General features: G+C 37.7%; 1 protein-coding gene across 1 annotated transcript in view; it reads right to left on the bottom strand.

Annotated features, from left to right (window-relative positions):
- Positions 1–22,341, bottom strand: part of osbpl6 (oxysterol binding protein-like 6) — a 72,287-nt gene that overhangs the window by 21,555 nt on the left and 28,391 nt on the right. The window contains exons 2-13 of the mRNA XM_016568580.1: positions 17,849–18,130; positions 13,856–13,978; positions 13,519–13,572; positions 12,873–12,986; positions 12,474–12,644; positions 12,036–12,147; positions 9,824–9,927; positions 9,127–9,219; positions 7,447–7,479; positions 1,531–1,699; positions 990–1,120; positions 43–150 (exon numbers count right to left, since the gene is read on the bottom strand). Coding sequence (XP_016424066.1) covers positions 43–150; positions 990–1,120; positions 1,531–1,699; positions 7,447–7,479; positions 9,127–9,219; positions 9,824–9,927; positions 12,036–12,147; positions 12,474–12,644; positions 12,873–12,986; positions 13,519–13,572; positions 13,856–13,978; positions 17,849–17,995 — 1,359 coding nt within the window. The 5' untranslated portion in view covers positions 17,996–18,130. The remainder of the gene's footprint in view (positions 1–42; positions 151–989; positions 1,121–1,530; positions 1,700–7,446; positions 7,480–9,126; positions 9,220–9,823; positions 9,928–12,035; positions 12,148–12,473; positions 12,645–12,872; positions 12,987–13,518; positions 13,573–13,855; positions 13,979–17,848; positions 18,131–22,341) is intronic.

The raw sequence follows: 22,341 nt of genomic DNA, 5'->3' as shown, positions 1-22,341 counted from the left end.
TTGTTAGGAACACAAATGGTTCAGAGCAGAGGAATATCAGACCTCGTCGGGACTGCTGATGATGTTCACACTGACGACCTGGTCAGACAGAACCGACTCAGAGTGGATTCGGTTCAGACGGGTCTTGAGCTCAACATTCTGGGACAAGGCCTACACAACAGAATCATCCATAACAAGTGAGCAGACGAGTGTATGAAGGCTCATCTGATTCTAAATGTACACTATTGTTCAAAGTCGGTCAGATTTTTTAATGCTTTTTAAAAGAATTCTCTTCTGCTCTCCAAGGCAGCATTTATTTGATCAAAATACAGTAAAAACAGTAATACTGTACACTACTATCACAAGTAAAAATTGTTTTCTATTTTAAAAATTTTTTAATTAGTGCTGTCAAACGATTAACCGTGATTAATCGTATCCAAAATAAAAGTTTTTGTTTATATAATATATGTGTGTGCACTGTGTATATTTATTATGTATATATAAATACACAAACATACATGTATATATATTTTAAAATATTTACATGTATATATACATATAATGTATATTATATATAAATATAAATATCTTATATATAAACAAAACATATTTTTCTTAAATATATACATGCATGTGTGTGCATTTATATATACATAATAAATATACACAGTGCACACACATATATTATATTATATAAACAAAAACTTTTATTTTGGATGCGATTAATCGCGATTAATCGTTTGACAGCACTATTTAAAATGTAATTTATTTCTGTGATGCAAAGCTGAATTTTCAGCATCATTACTCACTTACTCACTGAATAAAAATATGCATTTTCTTTGAAAAAATATCTTACTGACTCCAAACTTTTGAACAGTAGTGTAAAAGTCTATTAAATGTCATGACGTAAAGTCTTACCAAAAACATAAAGCAATGAATCTACACAAATAAAAGGTGAACTCTGTTTTTGTTGATTATAACAGTAACAGCGTGTGGTGGGCGGAGCTGACCTGTGACAGGGAGCGGCGGAGGGTTATAATCTGATTTGATTGGCCGGTCTGCTCCTGTTGCAACAACACCTGTTTAATCTTCTCTTTCTCTATGGCCACCGTGTTGAAGGCAGACTTCAGAAGAGAGTGCACTGCAACAAACACACAAGTTCATGCTGAGTACTTTACGACACCGCCAGGCTTTGTCTCCGGGTCAGAGCCTGTGGCCTGGACCTGTAGCACACTATCACTCAAGAACAGCTGTGCACCTTTTGTTTTTCCGTGTGTAACTGACTGCCTGAAGCAGTGTTTCCAACATATCTCAGTGAACCAAAAAAAAATTGGTCCTGACTACATACTAATCAAAACGATCCTTGTTTATGGTTTGTAATACCTGTAATACTTTTAATAGTAACAGTAACAGTCACAGATTCAGAAAGTTCCCAAAACTTCAGAGTTTGTGAGTCATTAAAAAAAAAAAAAGATCACAATTTAAAAACACGTTTTTTTTACCATGGCAATGTAGATCCAGTGACTAGTGGTGCATGAATGCTTTGTTCACCTTTTTGTGCAATTATGCAGAAATCTTCCTGCAGTTTGATGTAGTCACTGGCGCTGTCGATACTGTCAGTCAGACGTGTGACCGGGGTTTGAAAATCAGCCAACTCTGCACATAGGTTTGGATTAGAGGAGTGGAGACGCACTTGAGACATACTTGCACTCAGGGGAACCTGAAACACACACACAAACTACAGTGAGATAGAAGTGATCCCAGACACACCCCAGCAACATGGGCCTCCGAACACAAGGAGGGCAAACAGTCTCTCTTAGAGCTGAGTGATTCGTCGACTGAGGAAAAACCCAACTGGGGACATCTGAAGTCTAGAGTGGATGAGTGTAGTTGAGTTAGATTTCAGTAAAGAGTTCACCGACACACAAAAACACACATAAGGCCAAGCAGTGTAAAGTTAAGCACACAGGTTAACAGTGAAATGAAGTTAATTCATACATCAGCACATGACAACATGTGAACCATCAGCATGCATTAACATGTTATGAATTCAAATAATCAAAAGAACAATCACATAGTCATACTAGGTCAACACGGGCTGTGTATGTGTATGTTTAAAGTGCTTAGTTGAAAGTAGAGTTGGTTTGAGTCAGAACAAAACCCCATCATTCAGAGCTGATGACATCCAGTTTGTTTTAAAACATTGTTAAATCGCTTTTTTCTTGCTGCAACTGTATGCTTTGAATTTAAGATCACATTCTGTTCTCTTTTGGTCAACTCACTCAACATTTCATTATGGTACAGTACATGCAACTGTGTGGCCTTTCATGAAGCCTTAGGCCATGTCCACACGTACACGAGTATTTTTAAAAACACCAAAGAGTTTTTCCTTCTTCCGTTTTTAAAAAAACCTCTGTCCACATGAAAACGCAAATGCATGCTATGAAGCACTGTCAAGAGCATGCCAAACCAACAGGTGGCGATATAATCTCAACCGTAAACCCATGTTGGCCAATCAGAAGCCTGAAAAAGTTTCCAGTAGGCGGAGATAACAGCGCAGGCTCCAACATCACAAGCCAAAAACTGTCTACACGATAACACTGCAACCGGAGTAGGGCTGTGCGATTAATCACACTCCGTCTGTGGTGCGTATTTTGTCCGCGCCCATGTTAACGGATCAGGGCGTTAACACTGCATGCGATTGCGGTCCGGCAGTGCGCTCCAGGAGCAAGGAGTCTATTTCTGCTGTGCTGCACGCGCTTAATTAAAGTGACAGCGCATTATTTGCGGTAACAATTAACATGGATTGGCACGGAAATTTAGTAATTACACCGTAGTTAAAGTTATATTTATTGAGTTTAAATGTGAATATGTCTATGAAATATTGTGTATTTTTACTGTACTGTGATAAAAGAGAATCACAATACTGATAAAGCATTTTCAGAAACAACGTTTGGATTTGAAATCAAAATAATGGATAAATGTTGTGTTTGTGGTAAACAGCCGCGGATCAGGAGCGGACTGCAAACGCGTACTGTGCGAAAGCAAAATGAGTCCGTGCTGCTTCTGCACCGCATACACATACTGTATACGCACTGCAGACGGAGTACGTGTGAACTTGGCGCAACAAATCTAGTTCAACATTTTGTTACACGTAGCATTCTGATTGGTTCGGATAGCTATAGGCTTAGATCTCTGCGTTCGTGTGGACAGGACCTATACACTACCACGCCTTTAGGGCACTGGTCAGTGCACTCAGGCACTGGTTCCTAACCCCACAACTCTGCACATTCTGTATGGTTATCTAATCAAGCACACCTGAATCAACTCATCAGCTCATTAGTGGAGACTCCAAAACCGGAAATGGGTATGTGTGACAAACTGCACAGGCTCAGCATTTAATTTAACATTTTTCCCACTTGTGCAATCTACACATGTCCTCAGCACACATTGTTCAACCATCCAGAGAGAGAAAATTTAGAGTTACCATATATTTGGCAGTCAAGTTTGACAACTTTAGGTGGGTAAAATACCTTTTTGTTATTTATTTTTTTTCCTATGGCTTTAACAAACAAGGTTTATACTGCTCTGTGTACCTCATAGACAAGGGCGGGCAACTCTGGCCCTCGAGGTCCACTGTCTTACAGAGTTTAGCAACCTTAATCAAACACACCTGAACAACCTATTCAAGATCTTCAGGATTACTAGAAAGTTACACATAGGTGAGTTTGAGCCAAACATTCATGGCTTCCATAAAGAAGGCTACCTCCAAATGGGATCTCATCATCTGTCTGGTGTGCTTAGGCACTAAACATACTAAGGCTGTGCTAATGCTGTTGATTACTTGCTCTCATTACCACAAACTCTCTCCAAGGGTGCATTGTAGAACAGCAGTCATTATGCAGGATTTCCGGCAAGACACCTTACAGGCGGGAGGCATGACCGCATTGATGGGTCAGTGAGGTCTTCACTCCTTTAGAGGATTGGGTTCACCCTCTCACCTTGTCTGAGGACCAAGAAGCAGGGTTGTTGTCGGGGGGTGGAACACTGTTTGGGGCACGGGGCCCATTAAGATCCTCTATTCATTGGTCCCAAGTTTGTCCTGGTCAGCGTGAATCTAAGTGGCAACTCTATCAAGAAGGAATTAGGCATTTTCCCTGTTCTGGATCTGGAGCTTTGAACAGTTATCTCAGAATTCAAATGGCAAGGATTTGTGTATCGATATTCAGAATCTTTGAATTCTGTATATATGAAAAATTATTTATCTCTACAGATCTCAGGGATGGATATTTACACATCCTCCTTAATCTCTGACAAAACATTTCTACATCATTTTATACTTACAAGAACGGTGGTTGGTCATAATCCTAAAGAAAAGTTATCTTTGGCAAAGTTTGTGTGCATGGGGCTTCAAGGATCAAGCATCCATGTTGTAACAGAAGAGGATAAGATTTCAAAATAGCTTGAACCAGTTCAGTCTGAGGACATTGGTGTCCTTTCGTCTTTGAGTTGGTTAAGCATTGACCATAGCAGTGGTACAGTTAGGACTACTTATTCGAGAGACTTTCAGAGATGGGTGACTTCTCTGAAGTTGACTCCCTGCAGACATTTATGCAGATAAGTATGAGTGTCAGCTCGATGCCTAGAGCATTGTACATTTGGAGGAACAAGAGTCTGGTTCAATGGTTCAATGATAGGATGAACCACAAAGTTCACCATGACAGACACATTTATGCATGACTGGGGACATGGCATCTTTCTCTCTGATGTGTGCATATCAACTATGTCGAAATCTGCACTGTTTATTGGGCTTCTCCACTATGGCCAGGGAATCCATGGTTAGTGGAAAAATTGTGAATGTTAAAATAGATCTAATTTCTCTGGTACAATGCAAGTTATTTCACCAACATCCACAATATCTAAATATTTGTACTTAGGTTTCCAATCCAAGCTCATTTGGCATGTTTCTGAATGTCACTGACACAATTCTGAGGCCTTGAGCTTATTTTATTAGGTTGTTACTTGACTGTAAAACCTCGTTGACACCAGATGTAAGCCTAGGGGTGTCATGGTACACAGAAGTGTGTGTACACAGAAGGTTCGGTATGTACCTCGGTTTTGGGTTCATGGTTCAATATGAGTTTGGTCAACAGGAAATTTATTTGTTCATTTATTTTGAGCAAACAGTAGTGCTATATACATGCTGTCACACCCCTGTGGACTGTCAATTGTGGTTTCTCCCTCTGTGTCCTTATTTGGTTGTTCCTGTCCTCATTATTAGTTAATTATCTTGATTGTGCTCACCTGTCTGCCCCTCGTTATCCACCCTATATTAGTTCCTGCCTCCTGTAGTCTAGTTTGTCGGTTATTGTGAATGTCCATGCCAATGTCAATGTTCCTGTGAATGTCAAGGTCAATGTTGATGTCTACCCTGTCTGGATTTCCTGTTGTTTGATCATTAAATATCCTTTTATTTCGTCATCTTCGTCATCCTGCCTACTCTCTTCAACACCCGTACCGTGACACATGCAGCATGAGCAGTTGTTTTTGATTTGAATTGGATTGTATAATTTCAAGATTTAAAGCAAAAACAGAATGGTCTGACTGCAGATTTGTGAAAATATATGATATATAAGACACATGCACAAAATGAAAATGCAGATTTATTCTCTGACAGCAGGTGGCGCTTATGGAACAGCAGTGATAGTTTCCTTGGTTACTGCTGTAAACAAAGCAGCTGCACTTATAAACACTACTTTAATATGCATTATATGGAGGTAAGAGGAAAAGAAAATGCCATCGAAACATTTCTGAAGACGGTCAGTTCCTCTCAGAGATGCATTCATATAAACCCCCACATATTTGTCTTCATATTTCGTGAACTGTGAGCTTGATCTGCTACCGGTATTGCTGTATTTTCAAAATTCATATCATAACAAAAATAAAAACCGGTATTCGGTATGAACCGGTATACCGCCCAGCACTAATCTGCCTGGTACAGTACTTTCTCCTCTTTAGATTTCATAAAAATTCCACATAAATTACATTTTGGGAAATGATTGCAATGCAGTTTGTGTGCAATTCTGGAATCGGCCACCGACAGAACTGACAGAAAACTGATGCCCAGTTCTATTTTTGACATACTCCGCATGAATTTTGGGATTTCCGCTTTTATGCTTTCATTGTAGACAGCCTATAGTGGTCATATAGACCACATGTATAAGAAAAACTGATAATTCTGTTCTTATGCTCAATTAGACATTCCTGGATCAGAGGAGCTGGATCACATTCAGGCTTTGAATCAAGGGTGTACCATTCCTGTCTGGCTACTAAGCAGATGATTTCATCATGGAATTTCAAGAGGGTGGATATCAAGACTGTCTGATATAAGATTACTACTCACATTCGCCACAGCGATGCATGTCAGTGAGCTGAAGAGGCTTTCTATTAACCCTGCATGCCTCAGGTTCATATCTTATCTGAGATAACTTTACACCCCAATCTGGCTTTTGTCCCTACTGCGTCAAACTGGGTTTTTCTAGTCTGGAATTTGAAATCCCAGCTTTTCATACACTCCCATTCAGGTCTGGGGAGGAGAAGAGACATACTGTTTGTATCTGGTGGACGGTGAGCAGTCCTTTGTTTGTTTTGCAAATCCAGCAAGAGGTACAGCAATCTAAAACACTTGTCTCACTGGTTAAGGGAAGTCATCAAGATGCCATCAAGATGCATTATTCATTAAGAGGCCTCCAGGAGTTAGAGTTCATTCTGCTGGTGGAATGACTACCTCTTTAGTCCTGTTTAGAGGATTCGCAATAGAATATATGTTTACTGGTAGACTGGGCTTCCCCTTTACATGTTGGTGAAATTGTATAGCCTATGACTTAATAAAGCCAGAGGCAGGATCTAGAAGAGAAGGGATAGTTCACCCTAAAAAGAAAGGCTTTTACACATTATATCTTTTTGTGGGTTGGACATGTGCAGTTGGCCTTATTTTAAGATCATAACAAATGGGAGTTTGCCATATCCGACAGTGAGATGTCAAGCGAGTGGCCTAAAAGAGAACTACTGGTTACAATTGTAACCCCAGTTCACTAAGGAAGACCTTACTAAATGGACCACTTGTCATCGGCTTACAGAGGAGCTGGACTTGAATGAGCTGAGTCTGTGCAGTAGTTTATGTGGAAAGAAGCGTGGCCAGTAATCTAAACGTGTGATGGTATAGAGATTCAAGGACTGCCATACAGATGTGTGTCCCATGATAGTCTACAAAGTCCCATATTGCTCTCATCTCTCTCAGTGAACTTGGGTTACAACAATAACCTAAAGTTATTTCTAAAAAGGTCACACTGACATGTTTTGCAGAGAAAATGTAAAGCAGCAGTGCATGCAAGGGGTTGAGAGACTACAGCATGGTGATGTCATGGTGTAACACCAAGATAACATCACAGTGAAGGTTCTGCTTACATTAGCACTGTGTGACTGGGGAAGTGACTGGACCTGGGGGTGAACACAAGAGCCAGATACACATCTCACATCTCAAGAGTTACTCATGCACACACCCCATTAACATGTCAACACCACAGAAAACCTTTCCAATTCATTACAGATGACCTTATTAGGAAATGAAAACAAGTAAGGTGTATCAACAGCATATGTGGATCTGTCAAGTAACTGAGTGTTTTGACACTCAGTTTAAAAACAAGCAAAAATTGGTTTTACAGTAATGCACTTAAGATGAAAGTCTACGGGGCAGACATTCTTTTGAACAACATCATTTCACACATGCAACTTTAGTATCAAATGTCTTATCTTACATATAACCTTCATTTGTTCTCTGAGTTGTGTTTGTTCATTCTTAATTACAGTGGCATGCGAAAATTTGGGAACCCCTTACAGAATCTGTGAAAATGTGAATAATTTTATCAAAATAGGAGAGATCATACAAAATGCATGTTATTTTTTATTTAGTACTGTCCTGAGTAAGATATTTTACATAAAAGATGTTTACATTTAGTCCACAAGAAAAAAATAGCAGAATTTATTAAAATAACCCCATTCAAAAGTGTGTGAACCCTTGGTTCTTAAAACTGTGTGTGGTTACCTGGATGATCCACGACTGTTTTTTTGCTTTGTGATGGTTGTTCATGAGTCCCTTGTTTGTTCTGAACAGTTAATCTGAGCACAGTTCTTCAGAAAAATCCTCCAGGTCCTGCAGATTCTTCAGTTTTCCATTTTGCATATTTGAACCCTTTCCAGGAGTGACTGTATGATTTTGAGATCCATCTTTTCACACTGAGGACAATTGAGGGACTCAATGTTCAAACATTCACTGATGCGCCAGAAGGAAACATGATGCATTAAGAGCCGGGGGGTGAAAACTTTTTGAATTTGAAGATCAAGGTAAATTGTACTTAATTTGTCTTCCGGGAAACATGCAAGTATCTTCTGTTGCTTCCGAAGGGCAGTACTTAAATGGAAAAAAATATATATTTCAACAAAATAAGAAAAATGTGGACATCTTCATCCTGTTCTTAATACATCGTGTTTCCTTCTGGAGCATCAGTGAATGTTTGAACACAGTATTCTCTCTTATTTTGTTATTCACATTTTCACAGATTCTGCAAGGGGTTCCCAAACTTTCGCAAGCCACTGTAATGATCCAAATAAATGACTCATTCCAACAAAACATTTATGAGGGAATAAAACAGAAATGGCCAGTCCCATTCACTCGCACTCTCTTGTCTGTAGTGATCCATTATAAATGGAAAAAGTCCTTTAAACTATGGGCGATATGCTGTTAAAGGTCCAGAAACATTTTATAATGAATCCACCGAGTCAAATGTCAGGCCTTCAGAGTTAGACCGCAGCAGGCGATGTCCTCTGATGCTATGGCTGAGGTTAAGGACTGCAATAATGAGGTTGTTCAGAGGGTAAGTGGTTATGCGTGTGTGCGTGAAGGTTAAGAAAACTGACACACACTAAACTCTCTCAGCTGCGGTCGCTGCTGCATCGAGACTGTGTGGCAAATTCTGTGTGGTAATTTCAGTGAATCAGATGCTAATATAATGCAGACAGTGCAATAAATAATTTATAGCTAGTAGTAAATTCCTCTCAGTGTTGATTGTGGGTGTTGTGAAGATGTACCTGCTGTTGCAATTTTGCATCTTTGCTGACACTTTTAGTCCTCCATCTTCTGCTGACTCGCTTTTCTTTCTTTGTCAAATCTACACAGTTACTCTAAATTACATGGACACATACACACACGCAAATCAAAGTGATGAGAGGGTTAATAGCAGAAAACTGAAGCACTGAATCCATTGGCAGTGACAACAGAAAATAAGATGTTGTAAATGTATGAGGAGTGGCCTGAGTTTTTATTTCATAAGCAGAGGTGTTGAGAATGACATCAGTGAAAATATTGAAGGAAGATCATGTTGTAGTGTCGGAGGGGTTGAAATTAGTTTGAGGGTTAGGGATGTCTGAATTATGTAAAGCTGCTGTATATATTATAGAGCTGCATTACACTCTCAACCAATTCCCAATATAGCTATGCCGAGCGATTTCTTTTACTTCATTGACAATTCAATGAAAAGTTTGGCCCGCACAATGCTAAACTGTCTGGCGGGATATTAATATAAACACATGTGAATGTAAACAGACAGGAGGTGCCAGAACCTGTGAATTAGGTTTGCAGTGTAAGCGTAGCCAAAGAGAAACACAATCTGTCTGCAACACAATCTGTACAAATATACTAGACACCTAGAAACTGCTGCTTGTGTGCGTGCGTGTGCGTGCGTGCGCGTGTGTGAGTGTGTGTGTGTGTGTGTGTGTGTGGATATACCTTCATGTCGATGAAGTTGGGAGCTGACTGTGTCCTTTGTAAGATCTCCAGACTTTGCAGCAGTTGACTCAATTCTAAAAGACTAGACTGGCAGTAGGCAAGTTCTGAAATACAAACACAAAATGTGATTCATTCCTGTGATCAAAGCTGATTTTTCAGCATCATTATAGAATGAATGGGATAGTGTATAATGTTACAAAAGTTTTTTATTTCAGATAAATGCTGATCTTTGGATCTTTCTATTCATCAAAGAATCCTGAAAAAAATGTACTCAACTGTTTTAAATGTTATTAATAATAATAAATGTTTCTTGAGCATCAAATCAGCATATTAGTATGATTTCTGAAGGATCATGTGAAGATGGCGCCGACGGTGATGGCTGCCTCCATGGCGTGCTCCGCAGTTGTTTTTATGTTTTTGTTAGTTTGTCCTGTCTTTAGTTATATCCCTGCAATCAGTTTCACCAGAGACGAATTGCTAGACATTCGGCAGTACACACCACCCGATATTTCACCGGTTTTAGATTATTCTGATGTTTTGCTGGACATTGTAGTCGGGGGAGCTGCGGCGCTGATCAAGCGCTTCAAGACGCGCAGACGAGGGTAGCGAGGCGGCGTGCTCGTCAAGCTCAGACAGCGCGGATTCAGAACGCCGTTGCCAAGCATCCATCTGGCAAATCTCCGCTCTCTACCCAACAAAACGGACGAACTCCTTCTGCTCTCCCGGACAAATAAGGATTTTTCAAACTCTGCTGCTCTGTGTTTCACAGAAACCTGGCTGAAAGACGCCATTCCGGACAGCGCGTTGAGTCTGCCGGGCTTTCAGCTGTTTAGAGCAGATCGCGACGCAGAATCAACGGGGAAATCACGCGGCGACGGGACATGCTTTTACATCAATGAGAGGTGGTGTACAGATGTAACTGTGTTAAAGAAGATGTGCTGTTCAGATCTAGAAGTGCTCTTCATTAACTGTAAGCCATTCTACTTGCCGCGGGGAGTTTTGCTCGTACATTCTCGTCAGTATTTACATTCCTCCGCAAGCGCACGTGAGCTCAGCTTTACAGAAACTCGCAGATCTGATCACAGAGACAGAACAACAACACCCGGACTCTGTTTTAATCATTCTCAGGGACTTTAATAAAGCAAATCTCTCCCGTGAACTGCCAAAATACAGACAGCACATCACATGTCCCACCAGAGACAGTAATATATTGGATCACTGTTACACCACAATAAAGAATGCATATCACTCTGTTCCACGAGCAGCTTTGGGGCTCTCTGATCACTGTTTAGTTCATCTAATACCGACCTACAGGCAGAAACTGAAATCAGCTAAACCTGTATTAAGGACTGTAAAAAGATGGACTAATGAAGCAGAGCAGGATTTACAAGCTTGTTTTGACCTCACTGATTGGAGCGTCTTTGAAGCTGCTGCCACCGATCTGGACGAGCTCACAGAGACTGTAACATCTTATATCAGTTTCTGTGAAGACATGTGCATTCCTACCAGGACTCATTTAACTTACAACAATGACAAACCATGGTTCACTGCAAAACTCAGACAGCTCCGTCAGGCCAAAGAAGATGCTCACAGGAAGGGGAATAATGTCTTGTATAAACAGGCTAAATACACACTGGAAAAGAAGATCAGAGTGGCAAAGAGGAATTATTCGGAAAAAATAAGGACTCAGTTCACTTCCAGCGACTCGGCATCAGTGTGGAAAAGTCTAAAAGAAATCACCAATTACAAGACACCATCCCCCAGCACTGTGGAGAATCAACAACTGGCAGACGATCTGAACGAGTTCTACTGCAGGTTTGAAATCAGAATATTTGAATGATTTCTGAAGGATCATGTGACTCTGAAGACTGGAGTAATGATGCTGAAAATTCAGCTTTACATCACAGGAATAAATTACAATTTAAAATATATTCAAATAGTAAAAATATTTCACAATATTACTGCTTTTGCTGTATTTTGGATCAAATAAATGCAGGCTTGGTGAGCAGAAGAGAATTCTTTAAAAAACATTAAAAATCTTACTGTTCAAAAACTTTTGACTGGTAGTGTGTTTATATATATAATTATTATTATTCATTTATTTTTTTTATTTACTTTGTTTTTGTGGTAAAATGTGGCACTGATATCTTCTTGACAGGTTTTGTGACCTATAAAATAAAATCTTAATTATTACAAATGAATTGTGTGTTACCTTCTGCACACTTGTCCATCTCCTCCGACTCCTGTAACCAGGCTGCCACTTTACTCTGTCCATTACTACAGGATGGCGGCAGCTGCCAGGAAAGACTACTGGGTTTACCCTGCTGAAAGGGCACATACACACACACGTGTTTACACAGCTGTCTGAATGAAGCTTGACGTTGATTTATATTGTTGTTATAGTCAACATGAAACTGCATTTGCCACCCATAATGCTTCCATTGGGAACTGGAGGGTGAAAAATGGCTGTTACATGCCAGAATGGAGCTAGAACTTAATATGAATAAATTGTGTGCAATAAGAAAGGAAAATAAATTTTTAAAAAGCATAAAAAATAAACAGGGTCAAACTTGATTTCATGCTGACTTTTAATTACTTTATAATTACTACAGACAAAAACATAAACACACAAACAGAAGACAAGAATTACCTTGTTTTTGTGTGCGCTGGAAGGGGTGTTCTGGGGTGACTCTGAGCTGGCAGACGGAGGGAAGGTCCGTAATGAAGCATCACGAGGAGAGCGAACAATCTCGTTCTGACGGAACAAACGATGGTGACGCAGCTTGCACACCCAGATGTCAAAAACATCTGGAGACTTCACCTTGAAGGAGAAAGAGATAGACAGAGACAGAGTAAGGAGACAGCCAGTTCACAGCATCAAAAATAAATGAAAACAGTTTCCAAGACAGATTTAATGTGACCTTTACATAACAACAATTTTAAAATAAAAATAAAACCCTGAGACATAAAAGTGCCTGAAGCTGAAGAAACGTTGCTTCTCTCCACATTATTTCAATGAATGCACATACAGATCAAGCAAATCACAGACCTTCAGATGGTAAATGTGTTCTTCTGTGTCCAGATCTATGCGGCGAGCTCTTTTCTTGATGGACATCACAGACAGACCCACATCTATACTGCCGTGAAGCTTTCCTTTCTGAATCTGAAACAAACACACACACAATATCATTTAATCCTCATGTTCTGCTCAATGAGCTTTTTTCTTCTGCTGAACACAAAAGAAGATATTTTGAAGAATGTTGGAAACCAAACAGTTGCTGGTCCTCACTGACTTTCATAGCATGGAAAAAAAATACTATGGAAGTCAATGGGGACCAACAACTTTCTTCAAAATATCTTTTGTTCAGCAGAAAAAAAAACCTCATACAGGTTTGGAACAACTTGAGGGTGAATAAATGAAGACAGAATGTTCCTTTTTGGGTGAACTATCTCTTTAATGTGCATTTCTAAGTAAAAGGTGTGTTTCCACACACACATTCACTCTGTCCTTGTTGCATCAGTGCTTAGTGATGTTTCTGCTGCTGAGTCTGAGCTCATCTGAGTCACGCTACAGCGAGAGCAGCCAGCCAATCACGGCTCACCGTCTCTCTCTGACCAAAATACTCAACTCGTCCTTATTATTCACAGAGCAGCGCTGCAAGCACTCTACAGGAAGCCCTTTAAAAGAAACTCACATCTACAGGAGATTTGGAGTACTTCAGGATCCCGTTGTCTAAAACGAAAAATCGCTGTGTAGAAGACAAGAGAAAAAAAAACTCTATTAATCTAAGTAATATTTACTGTAAATATATATTGTAAGGAATAAAGCATGAAATATAAGTAAAACATTGTTTATTAACACCCAGAATAAACAAAATAAGATTGTTGGCCTTTAAGCTGGTCTCCTAGCCTGGCAAAGCTGGTTTTCAGCTGGTTTATCTGGTCTTGTAATCTGACCAGCTGTCAAGCTCCAAAAACAGCTCTGAAACCAGCCTGACCAGTGGAAACCAGCTGGTGGAAGTCATTTCCAACCTTGTGCCAGCCCTTTAGAGGCCATTTCCTCTTCTTCAGCATAAAACCTTCATGTTTCTCTGGCCTCTGGACATGAGTTTGCCCAATCCTTAGCCCCTCGATGATTTCCCAACTATCCATCTCCTAAAAAGGGAAAAAATTAAGATGAAAACAGTATGAATATGAATAAATTAATATACACAATGAAGTGTTGTAGCAGCCACATTAGTTTTTGTGGGGGGGGGAAAAAATGCTGCAGCAAAAAAAGATTTTAGTTTGAAAGTGTTTACGGCTACTTTCACCAACTGATCAAAATACCAAACTCATTAGAAACATCAGTGAGGCTCTACAGAGCGATGGGAGAGAACTATTCCTATAAATAGATTGACACACTTTTAGATGATAACATGAGTGCTGCTTGCCCATTTAATAATGTTTACATGCACAACACATTCAGAATAAGTTGCATATTCTGGTTTAGCCTTTATTCTGATTCTGATTCTGATTATTCAAATTCCAGTTATTGGAATATTCCTTTATACATATAATCAGCATTTTGGCATAAACAAAGGCATTCTGATTCTGATTCTGATTATTCAAATTCCAGTTATTGGAATATTCCTTTATACATATAATCAGCATTTTGGCATAAACAAAGGCATTTCTTCCTGTTATTTTCTCATCCTCTTACTATTGATTAGGCTTTATTCTGCACAATACTTGAATCAACTAAACAATTCTCATTTATGTCTTTAACAATGACATTCAAAAGAACAAAATGCAAAAAACCAAAATGCAGGCTAGGGATGCAACAGATCACATACCTCATGTATGGAATCATATTACGGATTTTCAGTTGCGTTTGGATCCAATATTACAATACACATCCAATTTTTGTCTGTTTACATTCACTTTACCAATTGTGCTCACGTGAATACTTGTCAAAACTATTTTTGTGTATGTCTCCATTCAAGCGCAAGGGAACGTGAAAGAAACTTAGAAGCATATGCAAACAATAAACTTTCACTCTATGATGGTTAAACTTTGCAACTAATCCACATGCGTGCCGAACTGTGGGGCTTGGTCCTTATGGATCACGGATCAACTTCGGTCCGTTATACCCGTAAAAGCAAGTCCCTATATGCAATACATAAATAAGTGGCATAAATCCACTGGTAGTGTACACAGGAGGAAACTGTCTGCTTAAAGTACAGTACAGTTAAAAGTTTTTTTCCAAGTATAAAAAGTAATACTAAAATAGAAACCTAGCAATATACTTGCAAATATATAAATAGTAAACTGTAAAAAATGATGATAAGTTCCCTTACAGAAAACTTATAAGTATACTTGCACTTGTACACTTGATTTATACACTGATTTTTGTATACATAAAGTACACTTAGAAAAATATGCTTGAACTTCCCTTCAGTTTACTTAAAAGAACTTCAAGTACGAATTAGAATGGTGATGGCTAATTAGTTTATGTTAATGACAACTAAACATTCTGTTCCCACTGTCACCATGGTAACAGCTGACAGAGAGGTGAGGTTAATTTGCCCTCTTGCTGAAGTGTATTAATCAGTATTCATCTGCATTGATCGGTCAGTGCGAGTGAAGCTCTCTCACATGAGCTGGGTTACATTTTGTAGCTGCCAGTCTTTCTATCAATTCAAAACTAATTATTAAATATTGTATTCTGTTAGCAAAAACACTGGATAACAGGGGAGTAAGATAGATAAATTATGTATTATTCAGCTGGTTATGTGATTTCAAGATGTTGGCTAGCTCTTATTAGGCTACTGACATGGCATCATCATCATCATCATAAACATGTCAGTACATAAGTACAATTCATTTCTTTAGGGCAAAAACTATTAATTAAAACAAAACAAAACAAAAACAATGTATGTACACACTTCACTTTATTGGCTGTAAGATATGTGAGATAATCCCTACTTGGATAGAAAGAAACCACAAAGTCTATACAGAAATATGTATTAATTTCTTCAGTAGCGTGTCCACTGTTTGTGGAGAGTGCTGTGTCATTATTTGAATAAGCTCCCACTTTGTTGAATGTCAGTCTATTATAGTAATTTCATTGATTTAGCTGCCTCGCCTCGTAAGTAACAACTGTGGATGGGTGTTGCACATGCCCAGCAGTCCCTTCCTGCCTAAGTGGGCAGTTCTTAGCTGTAATTGGCTGTGGATCAGACTTTATTATTATGCCTTGCTTTGATCAACCAGGTCAGCTTAGAGGAATGTGGCCATCACTCAGTCTCTGCACTGCACGTCATATGTGACCCTGGAGCACAAAACCAGTCTTAAGTCGCTGGGGTATATTTGTAGCAATAGCCAAAAATACATTGTATGGGTCAAAATTATAGATTTTTCTTTTATGCCAAAAATCATTAGGATATTAAGTAAAGATCATGTTCCATGAAGATATTTTGTAAATTTCCTACCGTAAATAAATATATCATAACTTAATTTTTGATTAGTAATATGCATTGATAAGAACTTCATTTGGACAACTTTAAAGGAGATTTTCTCAATATTTAGATTTTTTAGCACCCTCAGATTCCAGATTTTCAAATAGTATCTCGACCAAATATTGTCCTGTCATAGCAAATCATACATCAATGGAAAGCTTATTTATTCAGATGATGTATAAATCTCAATTTGAAAAAATGACCCTTATGACTGGTTATGAGGTCCATAACATGGAACATTTAAGATATAACACTGCAACTACAATGTGTGCTGTTAGTTTTTAGTCTAAGACAAAACCATATGAATTGTATCATTGGGATATTAAGTAATGATCATGTTCCATTAAGATATTTTGTAAATTTCATACTGTAAATATATTAGAACTGAATTTTTGATTAGTAATATGCATTGCTAAGAACTTCATTTGGACAACTTTAAAGGCGATTTTCTCAATATTTTGATTTTTTTGCACCCTCAGATTCCAGATTTTCAAATAGTTTCAAATTTGTATCTCGGCCAAATATTGTCTTCCTATCCTAACAAACCATACATCAATGGAAAGCTTATTTATTCAGCTTTCAGATGATGTACACATCTCAATTTCGAAAAATTGACACTTATGACTGGTTTTGTGGTCCAGGGTCACATATGGTCCTGAAACTGATTGGAGCACTAACCTACTGCTTATTGCATACTTAACAGTACTGTATACACCTAATACAAATACTACACATAACACATTATGCAACAGATTTATTTCTGTCACATGACTTCACAATGTACAAGCTGCACACACTCATCAATTTGCAATTAAAACTTATTATTTTGCATTTTCCTGTAAAGTCCCATCTATCTATCTATCTGTCTGCCTATCTATCTATCTATCTATCTACATACTGCAATCAAATTATTATTTTTTATTAATATTATTATTGTTGTTTTTAATGATGTTTTTATGCTTCTAAATCCAATCAATCACTATATATCAGTGTGAATCAAACTATTTTGCAGATTTGCAGTCCCTAACCGAATAGTTCATTCCCACTTGAAAGCGATGAAGTTTTGTATGACTTGATTCCTCTTGGATCTTGTTGGTTTGATTTCACAGCTTAGAACTCTTCTTTGATGAGTTTTTTTTTAATCCTCATGGACAAAAATAATAGGAAAAATATGGTAACACAACAGAATGAACACATATTCACTATTAACTAAGAGTTTTCCCTGAACAAACTCCTAATTGGCTGCTTATTAATGGTTAGTTAGGTAGGTAGTTGTTAAGTTTAGGTGGAGTCAGGGATCTAAAATATGGTCATGCAGAATAAGCATTAGTGTATGCTTTATAAGTACTAATAAACAGCCAATATGCTAGTAATATGCACGCTAATAAGCAACAATAGTGGGAATTGGTCCTTAAAATAAAGTGTTACCAAAAATATTTCTTGAACCACTCTGAAAATGTGTGCGGTCACTGTCGCACAACCACAACTTTTCCCTTTCTCTGTTTCAAAAGTAAGTCAGTTGTACCTGTCGACTGTCTCTCTGAGATGAAGAGGAAGAGGATGCGCTCTTGTGAGTGGGGGTGGAGCTCTTGTGTGAGGGGGTGGAGCTCTTGTGGATGGGTGTGGCTCCCTTCTCCTCCAGGCTGGTGGCTCGGCTTTGATGACGAGACATGATAGCGGCTGCTGTCTACCTTCTCCTCTCTCTCTCGACTCTCTCGTCCTTTCTTATTTAGTGTCTTTTCTCGCCCCTCCAAAGCACAGCATGACCAGTGAATCCTTGTGCAGCCAAACTATTGAGCGCTTTCACCTGAAACACAAATTGTGAAGGAAATGAGAATTAGAAACATGATGACACAGAGGTCATAAGCAGTGTAAAGATTTCAAATTTCTTACAGTTCACTTTGTATATTGGCTCTGTGGTCATGGTTTCAGTTCACTAAAGACTTTATGTCGCAATCACTGATGCAACGATTACAAAATATGAGGCAATTATTGAAAACATTTATTGTAACACTGTATTCAACCTATTTAGCTACCATTATGATATACAATTGTAAAATTTATTTAAAATTAAATACATTTAACAGGGCTTGGTGATATCAATTACTTATATATATATATAAAGAACTTTAAAAAACTTCACCCTGCCGGTTTTTTACCGTAAATTTTACGGATTTTTTTTTACAGTGTACTGAATGTAATGTTTTTGGACACTTAACGGAATGTTAAAATTAAATGAAAATGTGTTGTTGTTTTTTTTTGTTTGTTTTTTTTGACACACTTTTGGTTAAAGTGTGCTGCCAAATGTACTGACAAACATTTACAGTAAACTAAAATATACTTTAATGTCATTTATACTGAAACTTGCATGTAATGTATTTAAATATATTTGTAATTACACATTTGTAATGATGAAATTGCAATTTAGTGCAATTAAAGTATATTAACTTTAAATGTAATATCAAATAAATCACTACAGGTAAAATTATAATCAAGTACTTCACATGTGCTTTTGTATGTTAGTCAGTACATCAAAATAAGTGTACCTCAAAGCACAACAAAAGATTATTAAAATACAAAGATTTAAAATGCAATTTCAAGTAAAACTTTTAATTTGACGTTATTTCTTAAAAGTATTTTAAGAAACAGTCATGAATGTGTACTCTCTTTAAGAACACTTAGGTGGCCTTTTATTTCATTGACATTATCTGTAAGTACAGCTTTTTATTACAATTTACGTTTAGGAATTTGAAGTACACTACAAGTGCACATTAAATACAATGAAGCACACTCCTTGTTACAAGGATAGCTAGTCAAATGCTCCTGGAAAAAGTGTTTCAGTTGTTATAATTGGAACTGGCAACCCTAGGCTTGTGCTGTACATGAGATGCACTGTACACATGTGCAATTGCTTTGAGGAGGAAAGTATAATGTTATGTTGTTTTGGACATCCTGTGAGTACAGTGTAACCATGAGTGTGAATGTGTGTCCTACTGAATGTGTTACAGTCTCTGCATGTGTCTTCCTGCTAGGGATGCACGATATTGGATTTTTGCCGAATATATATATATATAAAGAACTTTAAAAAACTTCACCCAGATAAATCATTGTAAAGCCAAATGTTACTTCTTGAATATTAAATAACTAATGTTCATTTTATTTTGACATTTCCAGCTACAGACTATTTAAAAACGCAATCTTTATGTGAATCAGCCGTTTTCCTTATGTATGCTTTTTTTCCTTCCAGCTCATTGACCTTTTCTGTCTTTTTATTGACAAATCAAGCAGCGCGTCTCGTCTCAATGTCAGGAAGTTCATATGGCCACAGCAATAAAAAGCACGGGTTGTGAATGACACTAGGGGTTGGAAACTGGATGGTCATTGATCAGCGAAACTGTCCAGTGAGCATTGAGCAGGGCTCATTATGTTTTTCGCCCTGTCAGTGTCATTAAGCAATGCTCTATGGACCGTATGACAGTCCTTGAGTTACAGGCTTCACTAGGGTTGGGAATCACAAGAAATGTAACGATTCTGGTTCTGGTTCCATTTAAACTTAAAGATTCCATCAACATTTTAGCAGACTTGTGCCCCAATTTACATATTAAACAAAAACAATGACAGTTTAGTAGAATATTTTATTGTTTCTTTCTTTTTTCAAATTAAAATTTCATTTATTTCAACAAAACTTTGTTACAAATTGTATCTTTAACTGACACATCCACATGAAAATCAGTTTACACTCATTTAAATCCTACTTAACACAAATTGTGGCATACATAAACCAATACCTCATGAGTTCCAGACAGATTTATAAGGCTACGTTTACACTAACGTGTGTGTTTTCGTTTTAAAACGCATAACTTTTGCTACGGTTACGACTGTCGTTTACACTACCCCGTCGTTTTCGACCCTTGAAAACGGAGACTTTCGAAAACTACAATTAAAATTATAATCAAGTACTTTACATGTGCTTTAGTATGTTAGTCATAGTTAGACATTATTACTTAAATGTTTACTTAAGTATTTTAACAAACGGTCATGAAAGTGTGCTGTCTTTAAGTACACTTATGTGGCCTTTTATTTAATTGATATTATCTGTAAGTACAGTTTTTTATTTAAATATACATTTAGGAATTTGAAGTACACAACAAGTGCACATACATTGAAGCATACTTCTTGTTACAAGGATAGTTAGTCAAGTGCTCCTGGAAGAAGTGTTTCAGTTGTTATAATTGGAACTGGCAACCCTAAGCTTGTGTGTGCTATAGCTACATGAAATGCACTGTTCAAATGTGCAACTGTTTTGAGAAGGAAAGTATAATGTATGTTGTTTTGGACATCCTGTGAGTACAGTGTAACCATGAGTGTGAATGTGTGTCCTACTGAATGTGTTACAGTCTCTGCATGTGTGTTCCTGCTAGGGATGCACGATATTGGATTTTTGCCGATATCCGATATGCCGATATTTTTCAACACATTTTGGCCGATAGCCGATGCCGATACCGTTATATTTCCTTTTGTTTGGAAACAACACCAAGTCTCTCCTGTGCAAAGATTATAGACAAATTATTTTTGATTGGTTAGTTTCTAATAAAAACTTTTTGATTGGTTAGTTTCTAACAAAAACTTACTTGTTAGGATTAAATAAGCAATAATGAAGTTATTTTATAATGAGAGTACATTGAAAGCTTTGAAAATAACTATAAATCAACTATTAAATCAACCACTGCATTATTTGTTTCAGACCATTTAAATCCTACTTAACACAAATTGTGGCATACATAAACCAATACCTCATGAGTTCCAGACAGATTTATAAGGCTACGTTTACACTAACGTGTGTGTTTTCGTTTTAAAACGCATAACTTTTGCTACGGTTACGACTGTCGTTTACACTACCCCGTCGTTTTCGACCCTTGAAAACGGAGACTTTCGAAAACGCTGCAGACCCCGTTTTAGTTTGAAAACTCCGGGGTTGCGTTTCGGTGTAAACGGACCAAAACGGAGACTTTTGAAAACGATAGCTGGCCACATTCGCTCTGCGTATCCTTGACGACCGTGTAAACAATGACATCATGCTCATTGTACCCATAGATATACATACATATCTATGATTGTACCTGCATGAACGGTCATGTGACCTGCGTTTTGGGTTGTGTAGAGTGGACGGAGATCGTTTCTGAAACGCAGTGAAAATGCAAGTGAACACTTAGGTGGCCTTTTATTTCATTGACATTATCTGTAAGTACAGCTTTTTATTAAAATTTACGTTTAGGAATTTGAAGTACACTACAAGTGCACATTAAATACAATGAAGCACACTCCTTGTTACAAGGATAGCTAGTCAAATGCTCCTGGAAAAAGTGTTTCAGTTGTTATAATTGGAACTGGCAACCCTAAGCTTGTGTGTGCTATAGCTACATGAAATGCACTGTTCAAATGTGCAACTGTTTTGAGAAGGAAAGTATAATGTATGTTGTTTTGGACATCCTGTGAGTACAGTGTAACCATGAGTGTGAATGTGTGTCCTACTGAATGTGTTACAGTCTCTGCATGTGTCTTCCTGCTAGGGATGCACGATATTGGATTTTTGCCGATATCCGATATGCCGATATTTTTCAACACATTTTGGCCGATAGCCGATGCCGATACCGTTATATTTCCTTTTGTTTGGAAACAACACCAAGTCTCTCCTGTGCAAAGATTATAGACAAATTATTTTTGATTGGTTAGTTTCTAATAAAAACTTTTTGATTGGTTAGTTTCTAACAAAAACTTACTTGTTAGGATTAAATAAGCAATAATGAAGTTATTTTATAATGAGAGTACATTGAAAGCTTTGAAAATAACTATAAATCAACTATTAAATCAACCACTGCATTATTTGTTTCAGACAGATGCAGAGGTAACCTTAACATTTTATTTGTAGATTTAACATTTGTAGATGGTCTAAATCAAAAGAGTAAAAGATGTAAAAATTCTGAAAATCTTTTAGAGCTCCTTGTATTTAAGTTCTCA

This window comes from Sinocyclocheilus rhinocerous, unplaced genomic scaffold, assembly GCF_001515625.1.
Source record: "Sinocyclocheilus rhinocerous isolate Xijiao unplaced genomic scaffold, SAMN03320098_v1.1 scaffold1222, whole genome shotgun sequence".
Taxonomy (NCBI): domain Eukaryota; kingdom Metazoa; phylum Chordata; class Actinopteri; order Cypriniformes; family Cyprinidae; genus Sinocyclocheilus; species Sinocyclocheilus rhinocerous.
Note: the sequence above shows the minus strand (reverse complement) of the source record. Positions and strands in the feature narration are given on the sequence as shown.